The sequence below is a fragment of the Entamoeba invadens genome (genome assembly GCF_000330505.1).
Source record: "Entamoeba invadens IP1 unplaced genomic scaffold scaff_1105074724605, whole genome shotgun sequence".
Lineage (NCBI taxonomy): Eukaryota > Evosea > Mastigamoebida > Endamoebidae > Entamoeba > Entamoeba invadens.
In genome coordinates, this window is record NW_004443753.1 from 144,612 (window position 1) to 166,956 (window position 22,345).

The 22,345-nt window shown below is 38.1% G+C and overlaps 11 protein-coding genes across 11 annotated transcripts; 5 read left to right on the forward strand and 6 right to left on the reverse strand.

The window, feature by feature from the left end:
- Positions 1–45: 45 nt before the first annotated feature.
- On the reverse strand, positions 46–783 carry EIN_498380 (hypothetical protein; the record flags this gene model as incomplete). Its single annotated transcript, XM_004261361.1, has 1 exon — positions 46–783. One exon carries the CDS (start codon positions 781–783, stop codon positions 46–48), a length of 738 nt encoding a protein of 245 aa, XP_004261409.1.
- Positions 784–1,935: 1,152 nt separating this feature from the next.
- EIN_498390 (alcohol dehydrogenase, putative) lies at positions 1,936–4,548 on the reverse strand (the record flags this gene model as incomplete). The annotated part of the gene is made up of 1 exon (XM_004261362.1): positions 1,936–4,548. One exon carries the CDS (start codon positions 4,546–4,548, stop codon positions 1,936–1,938), a length of 2,613 nt encoding a protein of 870 aa, XP_004261410.1.
- Positions 4,549–5,600: 1,052 nt separating this feature from the next.
- On the reverse strand, positions 5,601–6,431 carry EIN_498400 (40S ribosomal protein S2-4, putative; the record flags this gene model as incomplete). Its single annotated transcript, XM_004261363.1, has 1 exon — positions 5,601–6,431. One exon carries the CDS (start codon positions 6,429–6,431, stop codon positions 5,601–5,603), a length of 831 nt encoding a protein of 276 aa, XP_004261411.1.
- A 238-nt stretch (positions 6,432–6,669) lies between these two features.
- Positions 6,670–8,706, reverse strand: EIN_498410 (Rho/RAC guanine nucleotide exchange factor, putative; the record flags this gene model as incomplete). Its single annotated transcript, XM_004261364.1, has 1 exon — positions 6,670–8,706. The coding sequence occupies one exon, from the start codon at positions 8,704–8,706 to the stop codon at positions 6,670–6,672; it is 2,037 nt and encodes a 678-aa protein (XP_004261412.1).
- A 1,626-nt stretch (positions 8,707–10,332) lies between these two features.
- On the forward strand, positions 10,333–11,628 carry EIN_498420 (hypothetical protein; the record flags this gene model as incomplete). The annotated part of the gene is made up of 1 exon (XM_004261365.1): positions 10,333–11,628. One exon carries the CDS (start codon positions 10,333–10,335, stop codon positions 11,626–11,628), a length of 1,296 nt encoding a protein of 431 aa, XP_004261413.1.
- A 151-nt stretch (positions 11,629–11,779) lies between these two features.
- EIN_498430 (40S ribosomal protein S18, putative) lies at positions 11,780–12,303 on the forward strand (the record flags this gene model as incomplete). The annotated part of the gene is made up of 2 exons (XM_004261366.1): positions 11,780–11,782; positions 11,833–12,303. 2 exons carry the CDS (start codon positions 11,780–11,782, stop codon positions 12,301–12,303), a joined length of 474 nt encoding a protein of 157 aa, XP_004261414.1.
- A 241-nt stretch (positions 12,304–12,544) lies between these two features.
- EIN_498440 (hypothetical protein) lies at positions 12,545–13,012 on the forward strand (the record flags this gene model as incomplete). The annotated part of the gene is made up of 1 exon (XM_004261367.1): positions 12,545–13,012. The coding sequence occupies one exon, from the start codon at positions 12,545–12,547 to the stop codon at positions 13,010–13,012; it is 468 nt and encodes a 155-aa protein (XP_004261415.1).
- Positions 13,013–13,069: 57 nt separating this feature from the next.
- EIN_498450 (hypothetical protein) lies at positions 13,070–16,510 on the reverse strand (the record flags this gene model as incomplete). Its single annotated transcript, XM_004261368.1, has 1 exon — positions 13,070–16,510. One exon carries the CDS (start codon positions 16,508–16,510, stop codon positions 13,070–13,072), a length of 3,441 nt encoding a protein of 1,146 aa, XP_004261416.1.
- Positions 16,511–16,882: 372 nt separating this feature from the next.
- On the reverse strand, positions 16,883–19,429 carry EIN_498460 (hypothetical protein; the record flags this gene model as incomplete). The annotated part of the gene is made up of 1 exon (XM_004261369.1): positions 16,883–19,429. The coding sequence occupies one exon, from the start codon at positions 19,427–19,429 to the stop codon at positions 16,883–16,885; it is 2,547 nt and encodes an 848-aa protein (XP_004261417.1).
- A 536-nt stretch (positions 19,430–19,965) lies between these two features.
- EIN_498470 (eukaryotic peptide chain release factor GTP-binding subunit, putative) lies at positions 19,966–20,850 on the forward strand (the record flags this gene model as incomplete). Its single annotated transcript, XM_004261370.1, has 1 exon — positions 19,966–20,850. The coding sequence occupies one exon, from the start codon at positions 19,966–19,968 to the stop codon at positions 20,848–20,850; it is 885 nt and encodes a 294-aa protein (XP_004261418.1).
- Positions 20,851–20,936: 86 nt separating this feature from the next.
- On the forward strand, positions 20,937–21,410 carry EIN_498480 (eukaryotic peptide chain release factor GTP-binding subunit, putative; the record flags this gene model as incomplete). The annotated part of the gene is made up of 1 exon (XM_004261371.1): positions 20,937–21,410. The coding sequence occupies one exon, from the start codon at positions 20,937–20,939 to the stop codon at positions 21,408–21,410; it is 474 nt and encodes a 157-aa protein (XP_004261419.1).
- Between the last annotated feature and the right edge of the window lie 935 nt (positions 21,411–22,345).

Genomic DNA, 22,345 nt, shown 5'->3' on the forward strand with positions numbered 1-22,345 from the left:
GACAAAGGAATAACAGAATACACACAAGAAGATAATTAAATTAAATTAACAGACGTCTTGTTGATTCAAGAGCAAGTCATATTGCATCCCCCATAGTTTCACATCTTCTATGGAACATATTGTCCCATCAGGAAAGGTTAAGGCTATCGTCTTCAAAAAGGGAGTCGTCTTGCGCCCGACTTTTTCTTTCAATTTCTTAAAGTCTAAAGTATAACCTAATGAGTCTAAAATGCATATAAAGGCCCCATTCACTTCAGCTTCTTTGGACCGTTGAATCCGTTTCTGGGACTTGTCCTTCTCAGAAGACTTCTGACAGACTCCAATGTCTACTAACCACTTTTCTCCAATGGAACATAAGCCATCAACGTCGAGAGTAATTCCATTCAACTCCATTGAATAAGGTATCCTAAATTTAATCGTCTTTTTCGACTTCTTTTCTTTCAAATAATAGAAGGTGGCATGGTGTTGTGTGACTAATAAATACTGTAACCCATCGATAATTTGAGATTCCTCATTCCTTCCTATTATCTTGCGCTCGCGTAAGTAACTCAGTCGCTTGGCTGGTGTCTTGTATTGTCGCTGAGACTCAAGAGACGTGTTTCGAGTGAAATCGGAAGGAAGGGGTGGTTTATTACAAGTCTTTGAAAACGTGTCTGATGTTGTGTGGAGGTTGAAGGGATACGGTTGCCGCTCTCTTAGTGACTGAGAGCTCGAAAATTCACTCTCCGTGTCACTCATAGACAAAGGGCTTGAAGGTTGAATTGAGATATTAGTCGCAGACATCGTAAAGATGAAAGATTCGAGTTTGCCAAGACACACAAATTCATATTAAAAGCTTAGGTATATAACCTTTTTATTATAGTTAATAGCTTGGATTGATTTGTCAATACGGATTGTTTCTATTAATAGTGTTGATTTGAGTTTCTTGTTCAAAACTTATCCATTGTAATCAAGTTAATTTGGTTCAAATTGTTTGTCTTTAATTGATAAAATGGGTTATTGGTGCTATTTTGTTTCAAGTTTAGCAGGAAATGACTCCACTTGGTTAATTCGAGAGAGCGTTGGCTTGTTGGTAGTAAAAAATCCACCAAAAAGTGGACAACTGGAAATGCCTAAAAAAAAAGATGTGATAATTACAATATGAATAATTGACCATTGAAAAGCAACACGTCGTTGTGTGTGAATGAATTCTATAGTTTTAATCAAATAATGGTATTGTTTAGCCGAAGTTGTCAACACTCAAATTTAATAAGCAAAAAAATGAATTCAAAGCATTTTTGGGATTATAATGATGTGTTTTTAATATATAAAAACCCAAAAATGTATAAAAAATCCACAGTTTTTGTTTTGTTTTCCATTTGTGTGCCTAATTTTTGTATGAAAAACCCGGGAAATAATCCACAATAAGAGTTCATTGATATTACCAAAAATAAAAATCCATGTGGCAGTTATTTTTTAATCTGGAAATACACATTCACATTGTTTATTACTAGTTTATTCATTTATATATTACCAATAAAGAGTAATTGTTATTTGTTATCAATGTGTGCAATTGATTATAATAAATCATATTATAACTTAATAATTTTGAGAAGGGCAATTTCTTCGACTAAATATTTTATTTTTATGATTATTTGTTAAGAACAATTCAATGATTTTGGTAAAAAAGAAATCAGAAAATAATTAAAAAAGAACTCAAATGGTTAATAAACCGGATTATTGCTAATCCCAAATTAAAAATAATTATTTCAACAAAATAACTTTTTTAATTTTGTTTTCTATTTTTTTTTCTTTGTAAATAGTTTTAGATCATAAATATTAACAACAATAAACTTTTTTATATTTTATTTTTACTAATATTATAATATAATATATAAAATAAATATTAATAGTATTTAATATTATAGTAAAAAGAACAATTAAAAGATATTCAAGTTAAGCAATTGGATAGTAAGCCTCTTTAAGGATCTTCTCCATATCGACGACCATTGGAATTCTTGGGTTGCATGGTGAGCACTGATCCTCGAAAGCGAGAAGTGCCATTTCTTTAACGTGTGACATCCAAACATCTTCAGCGATACCAGCCTGCTTGAACCCAGTGATTGTCTCGGTGTCTTTCAACAACTTTTCACAAGCCTTTGCAAAGACCTCAACACCCTCAGTTGCAGTCTCGGCTTTCAACCCGACCAGTTGTGCAAGTTGTTGATATCTCTGGTCTGCAACATAAATGCTGTACTTTGGCCACATCGCCAACTTTCTTGGGACAACACCATTGTATCTGATAACATGTGGCAATAAGACTGCAACACATCTGCCATGTGGGAGATGGAAAGCAGCTCCAACTTTGTGAGCCATTGAGTGAACAATCCCAAGGAATGCGGAAGCAAAGGCCATCCCAGCAATGGTAGCTGCGTTGTGCATCTTCTCTCGTGCAACCAAATCCCCGTTGTATGACTTGACCAAGTTGTCGAAGACCAATTTGACTGCTTCTTTAGCAAGACCGTCTGTGTATTCATTTGCCATAACTGAGACATAAGCTTCAACTGCATGGACCAACACATCTATACCACAGTCTGCTATAGCTCTCTTTGGTAATGAGACACAGAACATTGGGTCAATGATAGCAACTGATGGAGTCAACGAGTAATCGGCAAGTGGATACTTCTTGCCAGTCTCCGTGTCTGAGATGACAGCAAATGGAGTGACTTCAGAGCCAGTCCCTGATGTAGTTGGAATGCAAATGAGTCTTGCCTTCTTGCCCATTGTTGGGAATTTGAATGCTCTCTTTCTCAAGTCCAAGAACTTCTGCTTCATGCTGAAGAAGTCAGCTTCAGGGTGTTCGTACAACAACCACATGATCTTAGCCGCATCCATTGCACTTCCACCACCAATGGCAATGATGTTATCTGGACTGAATGTGTTCATCACAGCAAGTCCCTTTCTGACTGTTTGAATAGAGGGATCTGGTTCGACATCGATGAAGATTTCAATTTCAACGTCATTTTGTCTTCTTTTCAAGACGTCCATCACTCTGTCGACATAGCCAAGCTTGTACATCATTCTATCTGAGACGATGAAGATCTTTGAAAGCTCCTTGAGCTCTTTCAAGTATCTGATCGCGTGTGGCTCGAAGAAGATCTTTGGTGGGACTCTGAACCACTGGAGGTTTGTTCTTCTTTCAGCAAGTCTCTTGATGTTCAACAAGTTGTGGTATGTGACATTGGCACTGACGGAGTTTCCACCATAAGACCCACATCCAAGTGTGAATGATGGATCAATGTAGTTGTATATTCCTCCAATTCCACCTTGTGATGATGGGACGTTGTGGAGAATTCTGCACGCCTTCATTCTCAATGCGTACTGCTCTACAACCTTCAAGTCGCTTGAGTGAATTGCAGCTGAATGTCCAAGACCGCCAAACTCAAGCATAGCCTCGGCTTTGTCAAATCCATCGGCTGTGTTTTCGGCCTTCAAAATAGCAAGAATGGGTGACAACTTCTCCTTTGTGAGGGGCTCTTTCACACCAACTTCTTTGCACTCAGCACAGATAATTGATGTCTCATCGGGAATTGTAAATCCAGCGTTCTCAGCAAACCACTTTGGTGACATTCCAGGACATTTTGGGTTGAGTCTAGCATTGGCAGAGTCTGTAGAATACCCATTGACACCAAACATGAACTTCTCGAGTTTTGCCTTCTCTTCATCGTTCACAAAGTAAGCGTGGAGTCTCTTGAATTCGGCAACAGCATCGCCATAGATTTCTTTGTCGATGATGGCGGCTTGTTCTGAAGCGCAGATCATTCCATTATCAAATGACTTTGAAAGGACGACATCATTGATGGCTTGTTTCAAATTGCACGACTTCTCAATGTATGATGGGACATTTCCAGGTCCAACTCCAAGGGCTGGCTTTCCAGACGAATAAGCGGCCTTCACCATTGCTCCTCCACCAGTTGCAAGAATAGTAGCAATACCAGCATGATTCATCAATTTGTTAGACGCTTCAATACCACCAAACTCAATCCATTGAATGCAGTTCTTTGGTGCACCCGCCTCAATGGCAGCATCCCTGACAATAGTAGCTGCTGCAATAGAGCATTTCAAAGCAGATGGATGGAATGAGAAAATGATTGGGTTTCTTGTCTTAATTGATATAAGTGACTTGAAGATGGCAGTTGATGTTGGGTTGGTGACTGGAGTGACTCCACAGATCACACCGACTGGTTCTGCTATTTCAGTGATGCCATATAATGGGTCTTCATGAACAATACCAACAGTCTTTGCATGTCTCATCTCGTGTGTGACGTGTTCACAGGCAAAGATGTTCTTTGTTGCTTTGTCTTCCATCACACCTCTTCCTGTCTCGTCGACTGCCAACTGTGCCAAGTAACAGTGCTTGTCAAGTGCAGCAACAGACGCCTTCTTGACTATGAAGTCGATCTTCTCTTGTGTGAATTCGGGTTGCAAATACTCTTTGAGCGCAACTTGTGCATTAGCAACTAATGTGTTGATGTGTTCATCTACAGACATTTTTTGCTCAGTTGCCATTCTTTGAATGAAACACTTAGTTCTTTCCATGATAAAATTGTATAGCCACGTGTGTACCTAATTGCATTCCACTTGAAATGAGAAGATGCATCGCTCGATGTGTATTTTACAAGAACATAAACCGAATAACAACAATATTTATTATTCAAAAGTGTAGAAATGAAAAACATTTTAATTGCTCTTTAAAATTTTGGGGACTTTCCATTAATTATAACATTATCAACCCAAAATTACACATTATAATTGTTACACCACCTCATATTATAAAAGTATAAAAACGTACGAAGTTTTACAAAAACAGTTCGAATAATCTTTAAGAAAAATCTTGTGAAATATTTTAATAACAAAAACAGTTTAATTATTTCTGGTAAGTACTCGTTCTTATTATTATTATACTTTGTACCATTATATATTAATACAGTGGTATTATAATTATTTTGAAATTTCCAACAATTTTTTTATATTTAAATTGTGTATTGAAATAGTTTTGTTTGCCATTTAATTATTTTATTTTTAAAATGACTTATATTATAAACTTAAAAAAAACTATATATTTAACTTGAAAAAAAAGCCGACGCAATTTTCTTATTGTGGTGTTATATCACATATTATTGTTAGAGTCATTCTAGCTCTCTTTTTAAAGTGTCTTTTCACAATAATTCAATTGAATCCTTTCCCATTATTGGTTGTGAATATCCTTGTCATTTCTTTTTCATTTTTGTGTGTATTTCAATATCTTTTATTAATATAATTATAATATCAAATATTATACTAAAAACAATAATAATTAGAATGTATAATTTAAAAACTAAACCTTATTAGTTTATTTTAGAATAATCAATGTAATTCTAATTTATAATTAAAATGAAATTATAACAATACAGTAAAAAAAATATACAAATTATATTAAATAAATAGTTTCAACATTAGTATCTTAATTCTTATATATTTATAGTTATTATAGTAAATTTAATTATTACTTATTTATTTAAATTAATGATATGATTAATTAATAAAAAGCTATATAATATTAACACCGAATAACCTTTGATTTAATTCTTCTTCTCTTCAGCGAGGAACTTAGCGAATCTGTCCATTGGTGAGAGTTGGTTGACTGGAGCTCTCCACAAGTCCTTTGTCTGGAAAGCATATGATTGTCTGACGGCGTCATAAGTAGCCTTGACGAAGTTACCGAGAGTCTTGGTGTGACCGTTGGATTGGGTGAAGACATCCTCAATACCAGCAAGGACCAAGAACTTTCTTGGAGTGACGGAAGCGACGATTCCGGAACCTCTTGGAGCTGGGACGAGTCTGATTCTGACTGAACCACAAGCACCAGTGAGCTTGCATGGGACGGTGTGGACGGTACCGATGGTAGCACCCCAATATCCTCTTCTGACTGGGATGATTGAGAGTTTAGCTTGGATCATAGCACCCTTAATAGCACTAGCAACTTCCTTAGCGCATTTGACACCCAATCCGACGTGACCTTTTCCGTCTCCAATGGCAATATAGGCTTTCAAACGGGTTCTCTGACCGGCAGCAGTTTGTTTCTGGACTGATTGCATGCACATCATTTCCTCCTTAAGATCTTGGAGAAGGGTGTCAACAATTTGGTATTCCTTAATCTTCAAACCAAACTCGAAGATCTGGTCAATGGTTTTCACCTTGCCATCCTTCACCAAACGGCCAAGCTTGGTGACTGGAACCCACTCACCTGAGCCTTCCTTTCTGGCTCCTCTTCCTCTTGGGGCTCCACGTCCTCCTCTTCTGTTGCCAAATCCTCTCTTCTCTCCTCTTTGTTCTCCTCTTTCTCTTCTTGGGGCAGCAGCGACGGCTGGTGCAGTAACTTCAGCAGCTGGGGCTTCTTTCTTGGCGTCCATTTGGTGTTTTTCAGTTTCCCCAATTCCCTTTAATTGGAACAGGGTTTACTCGACTCTTTATCATTGGGTCAATTCTTATTAGTTAATTTTAATTTATTTTATTATTTCATTTTTAGTAAATGTTATTAACAATTTTACTATTATAATAATTCACTTTTATTGATTATAATTGTTATAACTATTTGAAATAGAATTCTAATATCAAATTCATCAACAAGAATTATGAAAACACAGAACCTTACAACTTTGAGAGGGATCTCCTAAGACAAAAATCTCTCTTGCACTCCTCGGACGCAACTTGTATCCTGTTCTCAAACATCCTTTTTCTCTGCATAAAGACAGTGCACTCGGAAGACTTGTCGTCAACTGGACAGACATTTTGCTTCGGAGCTCCTTTGATCAAACTGAGGCGGTCCTCTTTGTTCACACAAACCTTCACCTTCCTTTGGTCTGTTGGGTGGACAACGTTTGGAGGGAGTGGAGACATTTTAAATAATGGACTGACAACTAAGTCATCTTTCCGAGTAAAGTCATATACATTTTGTGGTTGAGCACTTGGTAATGTTTGTTGTGGAGTACTTCTTGGTGAAATATTAGCATCATTTCCAATTTCGTTTTGAATGAGTGCGTAGAGGTCTTTTGTTTTCATTGTCACAGCGGGTGATGGTGTTTTTGTTGGGTAATTCACCTCTGTTTTCACTTCTTGTAATGGTTGAGCGGTTACAATTTGTATTTCAAATTGTTGGACAAAAGGTTTAGGTGTTTGTGTGGTTGATATCTTCGGTGTTACAAATGTTGGTGTGGGGTTTGGTGTTAAAACTTCTTTCTCACTTTTAGTCGTTCCTTGTTCAATTTGTTCTGTCAACTTCTCCTCAGAACTCTCGCCAACAAAGTCGAAGAAGACATTGTTCTGTTGGATTGGTCGAGGGGAGACAAGTAGTTCTTCAATTTTACTATCCATTCTTTTTCTTCCTTTTGTTTTGATTCCCAACTGCTCATCAACACTTTTCTGACGTTTTCTTCGTTTCGTCTTCTTCTCGTTTTGTGTCGAAAATTCCAAGTTGCCAATGACAGTGATGTCCATCTTTTTTTCATCGCCTTTAATTTCATTGCACATTCGCTGTCCCGTCACTTTGAAGAAGCAAGCGTCGCACACTCGCTCGATATCATTCTTCGGTGGCAGTGGAATCTTTCCTTTGCTACAGTTCGCACAAACACATTTCGAGCACATCGCACAGTGCCTCTTTCTATTCCCCATCGAAAAAATGCCACCACACAAAACACATGTCTTGCACTCGTTCTTTTTGTACACCGACTTCGTGATGATTTGTTCCCCCGCAAATAACTTTCTCTGTTCGTTCGAGCACCTGTTGATCGCATCCACCCACTTCTTCTTTTCCTCCGTGCTATCGCAAATCACTGTAAAACTCTTGACGTCGTTTTTAATAGAAAACGCGTTTTGATATCTTATATCGTCCTCGAGGACGACGTGTCGATTATAGAACCATTCGCTGACGGTGATGTGTTGGTTTCCGACTCCATAGATCATAACATCGGTGAACAAGTAAAAGAATCTATTTTTGTTCCCGGATCGACACACTTTGACAAGCATCCCCTCTTTCACCAATTCTCTTGGGACATCGTTCAAGTCCAAGTCGTCAAGTCCTTCAATCAGTCGACTCACTTTATACACTGCTGACTTCTTTTCAGTCTCTTTCGTTCTGTCGTTGACCTCTTTTGCGACGTTTTGTATCATTTCAAACGCCGATTTAATATTCATATAATCCTCGTGCGTGTTCTCTGTATTTTTCAAGAGTTCCTGGAGCAAGAGTTTGTATCTTGGGAGTCTTTGTACAGGCATAATAAGATAACTTCTCAAGTCCAAGTTTTCCGTCGTTTTAGATATGTCCTGGATCAACTTAAAGAACTTTTCGTTTTTATCGTGTGTCGCGAGGATTTCGACTGTTGAGTTGTAGTGAGAAATATATAGAAAATAGACTTTAAAGAATGGAGTGAACATTTTAAAAGTCGTTCCTATCTTCTTGTCGAGTGTCCCATTCTCTTTATAGCTCTTAAGTGTCGAATAGAACTTTTCATTGATTTGGAGGATCTCGTCGTAGTGCTCGAAAAGAGTGTCGATGTCTTCTTGTTTAATCAAACTCAAGTTGGCCTGTAACTTCGGTTTATAGACTTCGAGACATACATGCATCTTAGTAATGTACGATTCCTCGGTTGCATAAATTTCGTTGACTATAGCCTGCCGTTGGTCAACCATACGACAAAGATGGAATGCCTTTAGTAGTTGCCATCCTTTTTTTTATTGCATTCCATTCCACAACAACTTTTCAAATCGTTTTGACAACCTTTGATGTTTCATTCGTTTCGGGTGATTTCCCTTTCTGTATTTTGCCAGAATGGTGTGATTTTTGAATGATTTGGTTCAAAAAAACTAGAAGTGTTAGTTTAGGTATTGTTTTTTTTCTCCAAATATCGTTTTTGTTGGAATAGATGCAAATGGTATTGTGATATAAATAAGAGCAAAAAATCAAGTTTGGTGGATAAGTTTTTGTTTTTTTCTATTGTGAAAATAATAACAAAGAAATTGTTTGTTTGGCAATTAATGGTTTGTTTTGTCTGCTGTTTCAAACGTTTACAAACTATTTTTTACTTTGTGTCATTTTTTTTAATAAAAAAAACTGGTTTTAAATGGTTCTTTTTCGAGCAAAAAAACGATAACTAAGGGAAGTATCTCACCAAAAAAAAAGGTTTTTGTCGTAAATAATAATTTAACTTAAAAACATGATTGTAAAACTGTTTTTCATTTTTCTATTTTGTAATAATAAATATATTTTTATTATTATATTTTAATAGTTTGTTTGTGTTAGAATCGTCATAGATTATAGTTATAATATTTTTTTTTGTTTTCATGGGTGTTATAGTTTAATAATAGTTTTATATAGTAATGAAAGTCAATTTCCATTGTAATTGGCAAAAAAAAACATAAAGATAGTTAAAATGAAAAAAAAACTACATAATTATAAGTATATTATAAAAAAATAAATCATATTTTAAAATTATAACAACATGACGTAATATTATTGTTTTTTTATAAATACACTTGTTTAATTATAATATAATTTACTATTATTTTAATAGTAAATTTATTGAATTACAAACAAATGTTAAAAATAATTCAAAATCGAATTATAACATATTAACATTTGATTTAAAAATGAATTCAAATTTATTAGATACTTACCATAATAAGTAGAATGTAAATTATTAAATTGATAAAATGACAAACATGATTGATAATGACCAGAAAATAGAGTAATAAAAGAGTTTAAAATTATGGATAAATAATATAGTTATTATTGGAAAATACGAAAAAACGACTTGGAACTTATAAATTCCAGTATTTTTCAATGATCAAATGTGACCATTACTACGAAGCTACCAATCCTTACACCTTTCCGTTTGGTGTTTTGTGTCAACCACTGGAATGTCAACCACCATTTCCGTGTTCAGAGACAGTTCAGAAATTACCTCTTTCGTGTCGGGTATGCCATTGTTATAACAACTGTTACAACCTCCAAATGAGTGGCGAGTTTCTTTGTTGTGTTTGTGGTGCTATCAATCAATCAATGTCCTCTCCTAAATACACATCAAACTCCACAGTCGTCTCAGAGTACTTGTATCAATCGTCGGGATACTACTCGATTCCTTCTAAACTCCCCGCACCACACTCAACAGAAATTCTCTTCTTTGTCCTATTCAATGTCAGGAAGGAGAAGATCTCGTCAGTGCTCACGACCAGTTTAACAAATTTATCGGCTAAAATCACGAAAAAAAAAAGTTACCAACAAAATTGTGTTTATTTGTTCAGTGCGAAAGTTCGTATATGGTGACTGTGACTCGGGGAGAACAAGTTCATCTTTTACAAGTCCCACTTGATTTAACAAATGAAAATTTCGATTTTTCAGATTACGTCAACCCAAGTACCCTTGGGTTTTGTCCAGTTGGCATCGACGCAGACATTTCAATGCTTTCAAAGTCGTTTAGCGGAGAGATGAAACAAACAAACAACTATTCAGACTTACTTGAAATACTTAATCAAATCAATTCATTTTCGAAGAGTGGAGTAGATGCTCGTGTCTGTGTTTTAACAGAAAATGTCGTGTCTTCCGAAATTTCGTTTGTTACGGAGTCTAATTTTTCATATCCGACGCACTTCGTGTTATTCGCAAATGAGATCGGGGCGATCAAACAAATATCGAAAATAGTTGAACAGACTGGGGGATCATTTCATCAGTGGAACTATGAAAATGTATATCAAGTCTTTTTAAAGGACCTGTTTGATAGACTGTTGTGTGTGCGAACGCGGGGAGGGAAGAGGTTGGTGGTAGTCAAACATGAAACGGTCACGCCAGAATTTACTGACGAACAGTATAATACAGTGAACGCAATGCCAAGTTCAACTCCATTTACACATTTCTATTTTAAACTCAAATTTGGGAAGTTGTATAACTTGAACTATTTCCAGGTGATAATTGAAGACGTACTCCTCTGTGGCGGAGAGGCTATTCCATACACCCGAATCGAAACTGTCAAAGTTGGTTCAACGAAAGACACCCTCAGGTTCTTCGACAATTATCCACTTTCACTTGCACTGAATGCTGTGCTCCACCTCCAGCACGAAGAAGCAACACACGTCATTCAAAATGCAATTAAATACAATGCTGTTTGTAAGCAGCACACAGTCGTTAAAGAGTTGAACAGAGTCCTTCCAGTAATTATCAACAGTGGTTTGTATGCAAAAGAAGGGACACTCTCTGAAATGTCGAGGTACTTGTTGCTTCGACATTCGGAACTCTACGGGATGGATGTGTTCTTTCCTAAGATGTTGGTCTTCACATCTCTCTGTTCTGTTGTAGAGAAGCAAGACAAAAAGAGTTTGGAGGAACTCAAGAAGATGGACGCTGCTGTTGTTCTGTTTCCGTGCCAACGTGTTCTATTAGTGATATACAGTAAGAGGATTGTTAAGCCAGGAATTCCACTTCGAGACAATTTGAAGAAGGTCACACACCTTCTAGCAGACATCTACAAGTTCAATAAATTTGACCAACGAAGACCCCAGCGATACGTTGTGTGCGACTTCTTAATTGACGACCCAGCGCTGAGAATGTACATTCAATGATTCTATGTTGTATTTATGTTTGTACATTCGAATGAAAAGGTTTCTATCGTCATGAATAGTAAAATGAATAATAAAAGTATTAAAAGGGAATCCAGTAGTCTTGAAGGAAGAAACCCTACTTGGAGCTGAAACTCTAAATTTTTTGAGCACGATGGTTTGTTAAGTTATCCAGGTATCACATAAGACAGAAAGACTAATCCGTAGGCCTTTGTAACTTCAGAATCCGATTTCCAACACATGCTTCGTGTTTGCAACACAAATCTCGACGGTAAGAAAAAAGTCCCATACGCGTTGACTGGGATTAAGGGGTGCGGAAGACGTTTTGCTTTCCTTGTCTGCAAGCGTGCTGGTATCGATGTGAACAGACGTGCCGGCCTTTTGAAGGCTGATGAAGTCGACAAAGTCGTCGACATCTTGACCAACCCATTGAACTACAAAATCCCCGTCTGGTTCTTGAACAGACAAAAAGACATTAAGGACGGAAAGAACTGTCAACTCATTGCTAACGCCGTCGAGACTAGATTGAGAGAAGACATTGAAGCACTCAAAAAAATGAGAGCTCACAGAGGTCTTAGACACTACTGGGGTTTGAGAGTCAGAGGTCAACATACCAAGACTACTGGAAGAAGAGGAAGAACCGTCGGTGTCTCCAGAACCAAAGCTCCTTCCGCTTAATCAAGCTTTTTGTGATGTGGGTTTGGGTTGGAACTATTCATTATCCTATTTTTTACTATAACTCTCTAATTGTTGTAGTCTAATAGCTTTACTCTAACTTTTATACTATTCCAATTGAATTGTTATTAATATGGTATATTTTATAATATATATACTATAATTTTAATACCCATTTATATCAACTGGCGTGGCGTGTTGTGGCACAAAGTGAGTAAAAGTCATAGGAACTGGAAAGACTATTATGTTCCTACTCATTGTGGTACTCATTACATCCACTTTTGCTATCACTCCAAGTCAAGAGAAACTGCTCGACGAAATGAAAGAGACCCAAAGGCTCGAAGTAGACACATTGGCAGACAAACTGGCAACAAAACAAACAACCGCCGTTGTCCAACACATCCCACGCCCTTATTCAACATATTTCCAAAAGATGATGAACACTGAAAACGATGACAAACCACTTAACATCCAGTCACGGTACTCGAAACCTATCAAACATTCCCATAAAAAGGTCGGACATGTTCTCGACGAGATAGGAGGAAGTATCCATGGAAGACATGGCTTTGACTACGCTCATACCAGAGATGTGAAAACAAAACACGGCCGCTCTTATTCAAAGAGTTCCGTCAGTTATTATACTTCCGATCCTTCAAACAAGAACTTTGCAAATCAATTCTTCCAAAACAAAGACGGCGATCTTTGGTTTTAATTTATTTCTCTGTGTCTGGTCGGTCATTCCCAATGCAAACCAACTGGTTGTATGCACTCAATTATTCTTTGGTTCGACAGCAAGCTCTTCGACGTGCATGTCTGTATCCCCTTCCACTTTCTTTTCTAACTTTGCCGGTTCTATTGGAATGGAGGGAACTTGTTCGATACTCTTCTTCGGCTCAATCGTGATGCTCTTCTCGTTCTCTTCCACCTTCTTTGTAACAAAACCGGGTTCTTTCAAAATATCTTCATTCGACTTTTCTGTTTGCAGTAAGAGTGGTGTCTTCTCTCCTTTACTTTCTTTGGGTGTTTCAAGTTTCTCTTTGACAAGTTGTATATTTGCGACGGGTGTTGGAGTCACTGTTTGTTGTTTGGTATTACCTGCGTCGACATTCTTCTCAACTTCCATTAAAGGTGTTGAAAGATCGACCTGAGGTGTAATTGGTTCCATTTCCATTTTGTCAAGTTGAGTGATGTTTGTGTTGGCTTCCTTCTCTTTGGTGTTTGAAACAACTGTACTTTGGAAGAGTTTGCTCTCAATTTCCATCTTCTTGGTCTCCTCCTTCTCTTTCTCACTTGAACTCCCATCTTCAATAACGGTTGGCTCTTTCCTCGCATTTGTCAAATAAAAGCCAACAACAGCTTCACATCGCTTCGTCACAAATTCCATTCGTTCACGCTCGTCCGTGTACCCCAATTTACTCAACATGAACTTGATGACCAAATTCTTGAGCCAAAGCCCAGGACATTCAAGCCCATACCTCTTCACTTCCATTAACAAAACTACATCCGTCGCTCCTCCCCATTCACTCTCGGTGGGATACTCGGGGCCTTCCTTCCCATCTTCCATCTCTTTCAACGCAAGCAAGACACTCGCATACTTCTCGCTATTCTCTCGGATCTTCTTAGAGAAATGAACACCTTCAAACCCAATTTCTTTCACTTGTCTCTGTGCTTTTGTCGAAAATTGTTGGAAGACACCCTTCGGCCAATTCTTCTTTTCAAGTCCATACCTCAACATCATGCAAGTCATGCGCTGAGCTACAGCAACGGCTTCCTCCTTTTCAATCTTCTTTTGGTACATCTTTTGGAGCTCTGTGGTGACCCCCTTTGTGTCTTCGTCGACGACATATTTCATGTTGTCGTCATTCAAATCAAACACACGAATGTCTTCATCTTTCACTAAGTCACTAATCCCTCTTTTCCGGTCGTCCTTCTTCACACTCTCACACTCCATTTTCTTCGCAGTGTCGTCGTTGATTTCTAAGTACTCGATGTTCTTCATACCACTCTTCGTCTTCACTATTTTCATCGACTTCTTCTCGCGATACAAACGGTTCTTCTCTTCTTGTTTGATGCGCTCCTCTTCATTCACGCGTTGTTGCTCCTCCGCGCGCTTCTTTTCTTCTTCCATCAGTGCCTCCAAATTCTCACGTTTCATCGTCTCAAATTTCTCGACATCTTCTTTGGACCCAGTTCGGAGGACTACAAGCTTCTCGTTAGTCTCAGCAATCTCTTTGTTCAAATTCTCGCCCAATATCTTCTTCGTTTGTAACACGGAGAATCTTGCCGTCGAGGACTTGTCGTGCAACGAGAAAATGCCGTCGCCGCATCGCATCATCGCCGCATTGTCTTCGTCGATCGTATCTTCAAACACAAAGTACACAATTTTAAGGTCTTTCGCCATCCCAAGTCGCCACTTCCAGCAGATCTCTTCGACCTTTCGAGTGGTGTAGTCGTTATCCAACATGATGAGACAGTCCGCTTCAGACAAATCGACTCCTTCATTATACGCGTTAGAGTCGACACACAACATCGTCGCTTTCTTATTCACAAATTCAGACGCTTGTTGGATGTTCTCTTTCATCGAATTTGACCACGAAACGTATTTGCATTGCATCACCTTTTTAATGTAGTCCAGTGCGGCTGCTATCGGACTCATTAACACTACCTTCTTCCCTAAATTGCGATACATTTGCACAAACTTCTCACACACCGTCATCTTCATCCCTTTCACATTCATTTGGAACGAAGAAACATTCGGAAAGAGTAACACTCGGCGCATGTCTTCCGCTAACGATATCTTCGATTTCCCACTTTGAATCGATTCCATCGTGTCATAGTAAATGCCTCCTTGCTTCTGTTGCATTTTTATCATCACAAAAGTCGTGTAGATCGACGGCCCACTCCCATCAAACCGGATTTTAACAATTTCGTTCCGCGCTTTGCATTGCAAGAACGCCGTGAGTGCGTCGTACGTCTTTTCGTTCCGCGAAATCGCGATGAACCGCTCGCATTGTCCAAATCGGATTGTTTTGATCGTCATGTTGTCCTCTTCCTGGACATCCACAAGCATACACTCAAACTTGATTCCTTTCTTGAACGTAAACTTCTTGCAACACAACACGACAATTTGTGGTTTTAACTTATCGCCGTCATACAACTCCAATTCATATAACGACTCCAACACTTCTGATGTTGGCAATTTGACGATATACGTGAGTTGCACGCCGGGGAATAAATAAGGAAGTTGAATGGTGTAATACGGTAAAGTACTTTCATCACATACAATTAACTCGGCCTTATTACAGCGAGACTTTTTAAATGCATGAAACATATACCCAAGTGCAGCTGTTCTCTTCCCATATCCACCAGTAAATAAAATATCTTGTCCACTCTTAAACCCCTCTTCAATCTGCGACTGGACTTCTTCTTCCTCGTCATTGAATGTAATTGGAAACCTTCCTATCGCATTACTCCACCGCTGTAAGAGCGACGCATTTCGCTCGGTTGTGAAGAAATTGTAGACTTCGTCGGAGACAAAAACGTCGATGGTCCCCGGCCACTTCACGCGATACATCGTCGAACTCTTTCCCGCTTCGTCGACTTGTGGGAGCTCTTGAATGATCTTCGACGGTATCAGTAACTGCGTAGGAACCATTTCTTGTATGAACGGTAAGACCTCCTTATGTTTTCTCTTTTGAAGGTCTTTCAAAGGTAAGTCCAAGTTCCACGTCTCGTTGAATTTGTCGACAATGCCGTCTCTATCGATCGTCGGATTGACTTCGGATTCCAATATCCACGTTGCTTCCGTCAATGAAAAGTTTTGCCATTGGACCAAATAGAGGACTTTGTCTGTCGGATACGTTTGGTAAAAGAGTTCCGTCGAAGGAACGAAGTATTTGAAAATCGTTGAAATCGGCACAGAGTCATTCTTTGGAATGTGTTTCGTTAAAACTTGTCGGATGACTAAAGAAGACTGCGTTTGCATATTAATTTCTTCTACTCTCTTCTTCTCTTCTTCTTCGTCTTGTTTCATTTGCTTGTGGCGCGTCCTCTTGGGACGAACTGGAGATTCTTCTTCCGAAGATGTCGAATTGACTTCCACTGGTTCTTCTCGGGGTAGCAATGTTTTCCTTAACACTACATATTCAAATGTGTCTCCCCCTCGTTGTATCGTCTTTTTCTCAGTGATCAAATCGTTGATTTGGTCCATCGTCTTTCTCTCTATTCACAGTTTCTTTTTTCTCATTTTTCTCATTTTCCTTCTTCTAAAACAAAGAAGAAATCTTAGGGTTCTTTTTCTCTTTTTTTCGGACCACTGGAGAAAACATCTTCTGAGCTTTTCATTCATTTTGTCAATGGTATGAAAACACCAAATTCTTTTCTCATATGTTTTCATTCAAAATATCAGACTCTACCGTTTCCTCTCTTTTTGGTCATCTTCTAATTGTGTTGATTTAAACCATTTTAAATACGTAAACTATTTGAAATAATTCGATGAATTAAACAAGCGAAAATAGAATTCAATTAATCAATAGTAAGAAGAACTAAACAAGAACCAAGTTGTAAATAAGACAAGACTATGTTAGTCATTCAATGCAGACGACTCTTTTTCAGGTGACATTTCATCCTCATCAATAGTCTGCAGAGACGGATCAAACGACTCTCCCGGCTTCGCTACAGACGGCGCCTTCCCTTGTTTTTTGACCCACCTATTTTCCCTCTCATCGACCAAGTCCATTAAAAGAAACCGGACTTTATTAGACACTCCTTGTGGCGTTTGTAGAACCGACTCGATCGTACCAAAGGCTTCGTCCATTAAGAACGATAAATCGTTTGATGAGTCCCAAACACTTCCGATGATGTGAAGGAGTAAGATGAGGTATTCAAACGATTGGTCGACGTAGTCGTCCAAGAGTTGTCGAATAATTTTGACGATGAAATGGGACGGGAAGAACCCGCGCAAGTTCAAGTGCCCTATGAATTTGATGATAGCAGAGAATCTGATTTGTGACTGTGACAAGATCCGTTGGATGACTTCCGGGGAGAGTGCCTCTGCTTTTGCCACCAAGTCCGTCTCCGTGGTGTTCCTCACATTAAATTCGACGTTCAAGATGTTCAACAAGAGTTGTGTGAAGTTCGCAGAGATGAACAGTGAGAGTGACACACACAAATCTGCATATGCTGGAATGTACTTAATATCTCTTGACGCTCTGTTCACAATAGTTTTCGCTAAATATGAGATGACACATCCATTCGAATAGTCAATCGTTAACAAATCAGTCACAACACCAGCAAATGTCATATCACTCAACTTATTCAACGTCGATGTAATAAAGTGTTTGATCTTATCGTCGGGTTCATAGTCTCCCGGTTCAACAACAGGGCAATCCAGTGGGGTATGTGTCGGGATCATATTCAATTCCGCAATTGGAGTCTTGAACGTGAATGGTTTAGTCTGGAGATTCGAATAGTAACAACTGACTATTGGTGATGCGTCCAGAATAGAATAGGCTGATGCCACTCGATTCTCCGTTGTTCTATTAAACAGTTCAGTTGAGTTCAAAGCGTACAGTTGATTGAATTCTAATACAAACGATTGCTCCTCATTTTCATGTTCAATTTCAACTTGAATGAATTTGTCTTCAATCACTTCAGTTCCAAACTCCTCATTTCGAAACACAGCGTGCACTTTCAACGGTGTTTTAATCTTCTTTGTTGTTGGGAAGAACAGCTTTAAAGTGTCTCCATCGGTGTATGTATAACTTGGGATGTTCTCCGTTTGTCCAACATCCAAGACATCTAGTGTTTCCTCTAAACTTTCATATTCAACATCTAATTTGACTAATGCAAGTCTCTGCGCAATCATCGCAAAGTAAAGGCCCCAGATTCCACGTTCCATGTCATTCAGGCGATTTGGTCCGACCATATCAAAGTAGGTATGTTTTCCATTCAAATTCCACGCAGAGTACAAATTGATTAACTCCCCACTAAACAAGTAGTGTGTACTAAACTTCTCTCCCGCATACAATTTGGTTGACCTTGATTGTGTCGCCAAGACAACATCTGTCGTCTCTGTGAATGGTGTGAATTGTGTGATGACAACGTCAGTGATCGATTTCGTTTCCGACGGCACAAGGCCTTCGATGAAGTGTACTGCGTTCTTATAATCGTCATGTGTTGGGGATTTGAAGTATTTCGAGTCCAACTGAAAGAGTTCAAAACTGGTTGTAGTCGATTGGATGGTGTAGACGTTAAACCCACACAACGAATTTCGCGTCTCGCACAGGATGAGCAACCCTATCAAATACGCTTTACACCACTGTAACTCTTCTTTGTCAAGTGTCAAGTCGACGACGATACTAAGATACTTCTCTTGATACAAACTCAAATTCTTGTTGATATTCATTTGGAAGAAGAGTCCATTGCTGTAGCGCGAGATGAAGTCTCCGCTGGTGTCTGTCAGTATGTACATGTTCATATCCTTTTTCTTCAACAGTTCCAAGTCCGAGTTCGACGAGATTTTGAACTTCTCCAGCTTTGTTTTAATGATGGCGTTTGTCTTTGTTGTGGAGTACGAGAACATCATCGGGAGGGTAGACTTGATATTCCCAACGGTGTTCTTACTCTCGATGTCCATCGAGATTTCTAGTGATCGCGCGTCTTTAAATAAGTCTTTTCCGAGGGAATAGAGGGTGACGGTATTCGATGGGATATGAATGAGTGCGTGGTCGATAGTATATGTTAATAAAATATTACTATAGGTGTCATAAACAGGAATAATCCCTGCAAAGATGAAACCGGGTGTTAAGTGTTTAGCGTTTTTCTCTTTAATTAACTCTAAATGTGTTCTTGAGAGCCCTTTCACATTTTTCGACCGTGTTGCATAGCAACTTGGCTTTAAACAACACTTCTCCAAATACGTCATTTCTATCGATGACACGATCCCATTCAACGTGGGGACTATCACCACGAACGCAAAGTCCTTCACTTGTGCCATGTGTTGTTCCGACGAGTACATTGACCGCAGTGTTATTTGAATTTTCGTGCGAGCCGTTTGTGTGATGCAACTCACCTCTGCCTTGACGTCTATCTTATCGATATACAATGGCAGTTTACAGCAGAGGGTCATCTTCTTTTTTTCTTTTTCAGTTTTCCTTTCTGTTTTTTTCTTCCTTCATCCACTGCTCCTTTCCGTCCTTTCACTCTCATTTTCTTTTCGTTCTTTTCTCTCATCTTTTGAATCAAACTCGACATGTTATTATATATTTGTTTCCCCGTAGTTTTCATAAAAATGGGTCCTTTTTACTCTACAATATATTAGTATTGTTTGTGGTTTAATTATAGTTTACTATTATTATTTTGTTAATAAATTAGTTATAATTTATTTGTATTTTTAATGTATTTTTTTATTTTAGTATTATTATAATTTATTAATAATTCAAATTTACTAGAGAAATACACCAATAATCACAAGACACCAAATCAATTCATCAAATCATCATTTTGAAAATCCCGACTTTTAAGATAGTCCTGAAGACAAGCCTCAAAAAACAAAAAATGGTACCAAATAGTATATTTATAATAAATAAATAGTAAAGAATAGAAATCGGCGTCTATGTATTTGGATAAGGCTTTGAAGAAACTCAAAACCTAAAGAACCCTTACATGTCCGGAATAAGCTTGAATTTGGGTGCAAGGAGCTTTGTGCCGAAGAAGAAGAAACCCGAGGAGGAGAAGCCTGCTCCCATCGACGACGAGTTAAAGCAAGAGATTGAGAAAGTTGAAGAGGAGGCCTCGGAAGGCCCGATTAAAGAATCTGCGAACATCATTTTTGTCGGTCATGTTGATGCGGGGAAGTCGACGACGTCGGGGAACATATTGTTCCAAGCTGGTACGATCGAGCAGCGGATCATAGATAAATACGAGAAGGAGGCGAAGGATAACCAACGTGAGTCGTGGTGGTTAGCGTACATTATGGATCAGATCGAAGAAGAGAAGTCGAAAGGGAAGACCATAGATGTCGGTCGTGCGTTATTTGAAACTGAGAAGCGCCGATATACCATTCTCGATGCCCCAGGCCATCGTTCATTTGTACCAAATATGATTTCAGCTGCTGCACAAGCTGATATAGCTGTCTTAATCATATCGGCACGAAAGGGGGAGTTTGAGACTGGATTTGATAAAGGTGGACAAACTAAAGAACACTCGCAATTGTGTCGAACGGCTGGTGTGAAAACAGTTGTGATGGCGGTCAACAAAATGGACGACAAGACAGTCAATTGGGACAAAGCCCGTTACGATGAAATTATCGGGAAAGTGAAACCCTACTTGAAACAGTGTGGGTTCACCGATTGTTACTCACTCCCAATTTCCGGATTCAGTGGGTTGAACTTAATGAAGCGTGTAGACAAATCGGCATGTCCCTGGTATGATGGGCCGAGTTTGGTGGAGTTGTTGGATAGCATCAAATTAGTCTTAGGCAATCCAAAAGGTCCGATTCGTATGCCGATCATCGACAAATCAAAGACGGGAAAGGGCGATCCGTTGTGATGGGGAAAGTAGAGAGTGGGACGATAACAAAAGGGTGCAAATGTGTAGTGATGCCGATTGAATTAACTATCGAAGTAATAGGAATCATGTATGATGAAGGGAGTGTAGTCGCTTCTGTAGCACGACCGGGAGATAATGTGAGAATCATGATGAAAGGAGACCAAGCAGATCAAATCCAAAGCGGTTTTGTGTTGTGCTCACCAGACAGTTTATGTCATCATAGCGATTGGTTCCAAGCACAATTAGTAGTGTTGGAATTACCACGTCCTTTACTAACACCAGGATATGAAGCAGTCATTCATATCCATACTTGTCAAGAGGAAGTGTTGATCAACAAAATTACTGACCAACTCGACAGAACTACAGGAAAGGTCTCGAAGAAAAATCCACCATTTTTAAAAAGTGGAACTGTCGGAAATGTCGTCATCCGTGTCGCTAAACCGATTTGTATTGAGACATATGAGGCATTCCCTCAACTCGGAAGATTCACTTTGAGAGATGCGGGAAAGACTATTGCATTTGGAAAGATCATCAGAATCAAAGGAGATAAAAAAAAGTAAAATTCATCGATTTTTTTTGTTATTCGTTTGTTTTCACTTTGAAATCGATGAAAACATTGAGATTAGTTTATAATAATATTATATTATTATATAATTAATATTATAATTAATATTATAATTAATATTATAATTATATAATAAAACAAAACTATTATTTTTTGTTGTGAAAAATAACAATTTTCTTTTTTGTTTGTTTTTTACAATTTGAAGTTTTTTTTAGAAAAGAAATTTTGGGATAAGAATTTTTTTTTGGTTATTGATATTTCTTTTCATCAAAAAATTGGTTTTGAAAATTAGATTTGTTGGTTAGAACGAGCAAAGTATTTATAGAAACTGGTTTTGAGAAATATTGAAACAAAACTGGTTGGTAAAAGTGATTGAGAACAGAAATCATACTTTTACTACAAAAAGCTATACTTCAACACAAAAATCATCTTTTTATGGCAAAAACTAAAACCTCTAGTAAAAAAGTCATTTTCGAGCAATATTTGAACTATATTATAATAATAAAAATACCATAAAAAAACTACACTGCAGTGAAGAACAAGTAAACAAATTCTAAAAGTTCTTAAAAAAAAGTTAAGCAATGAACAGGTTAAAAAGCGTCTAAGATAGCCTTAATTTTACCTAAAGAATTATAAGATCACCCCCAAGACGGTGTTTTGTAAATTGAGTTGAATTGACTTTGGGTCGAAGTTTCGACTGTTCCAAAACTGCATTGTTTGCCGGAACTTGAAAAAGAAAAGAGTCAACCCTAAACGGGGAGGAATGTTATTAAAAACAATAACAAAGAAATAAAATGTTATAGTTTCGTCACCAGCGATTTCTAAGAGTAGAAAACCCTAGCAGAAATGTTCCGAAAAAAAAGAAAAAAAGAAAGTTTCCCAAAATTGACGACATCAAGGATAAGAATCAAGAAAATAGAACGAGGAGAT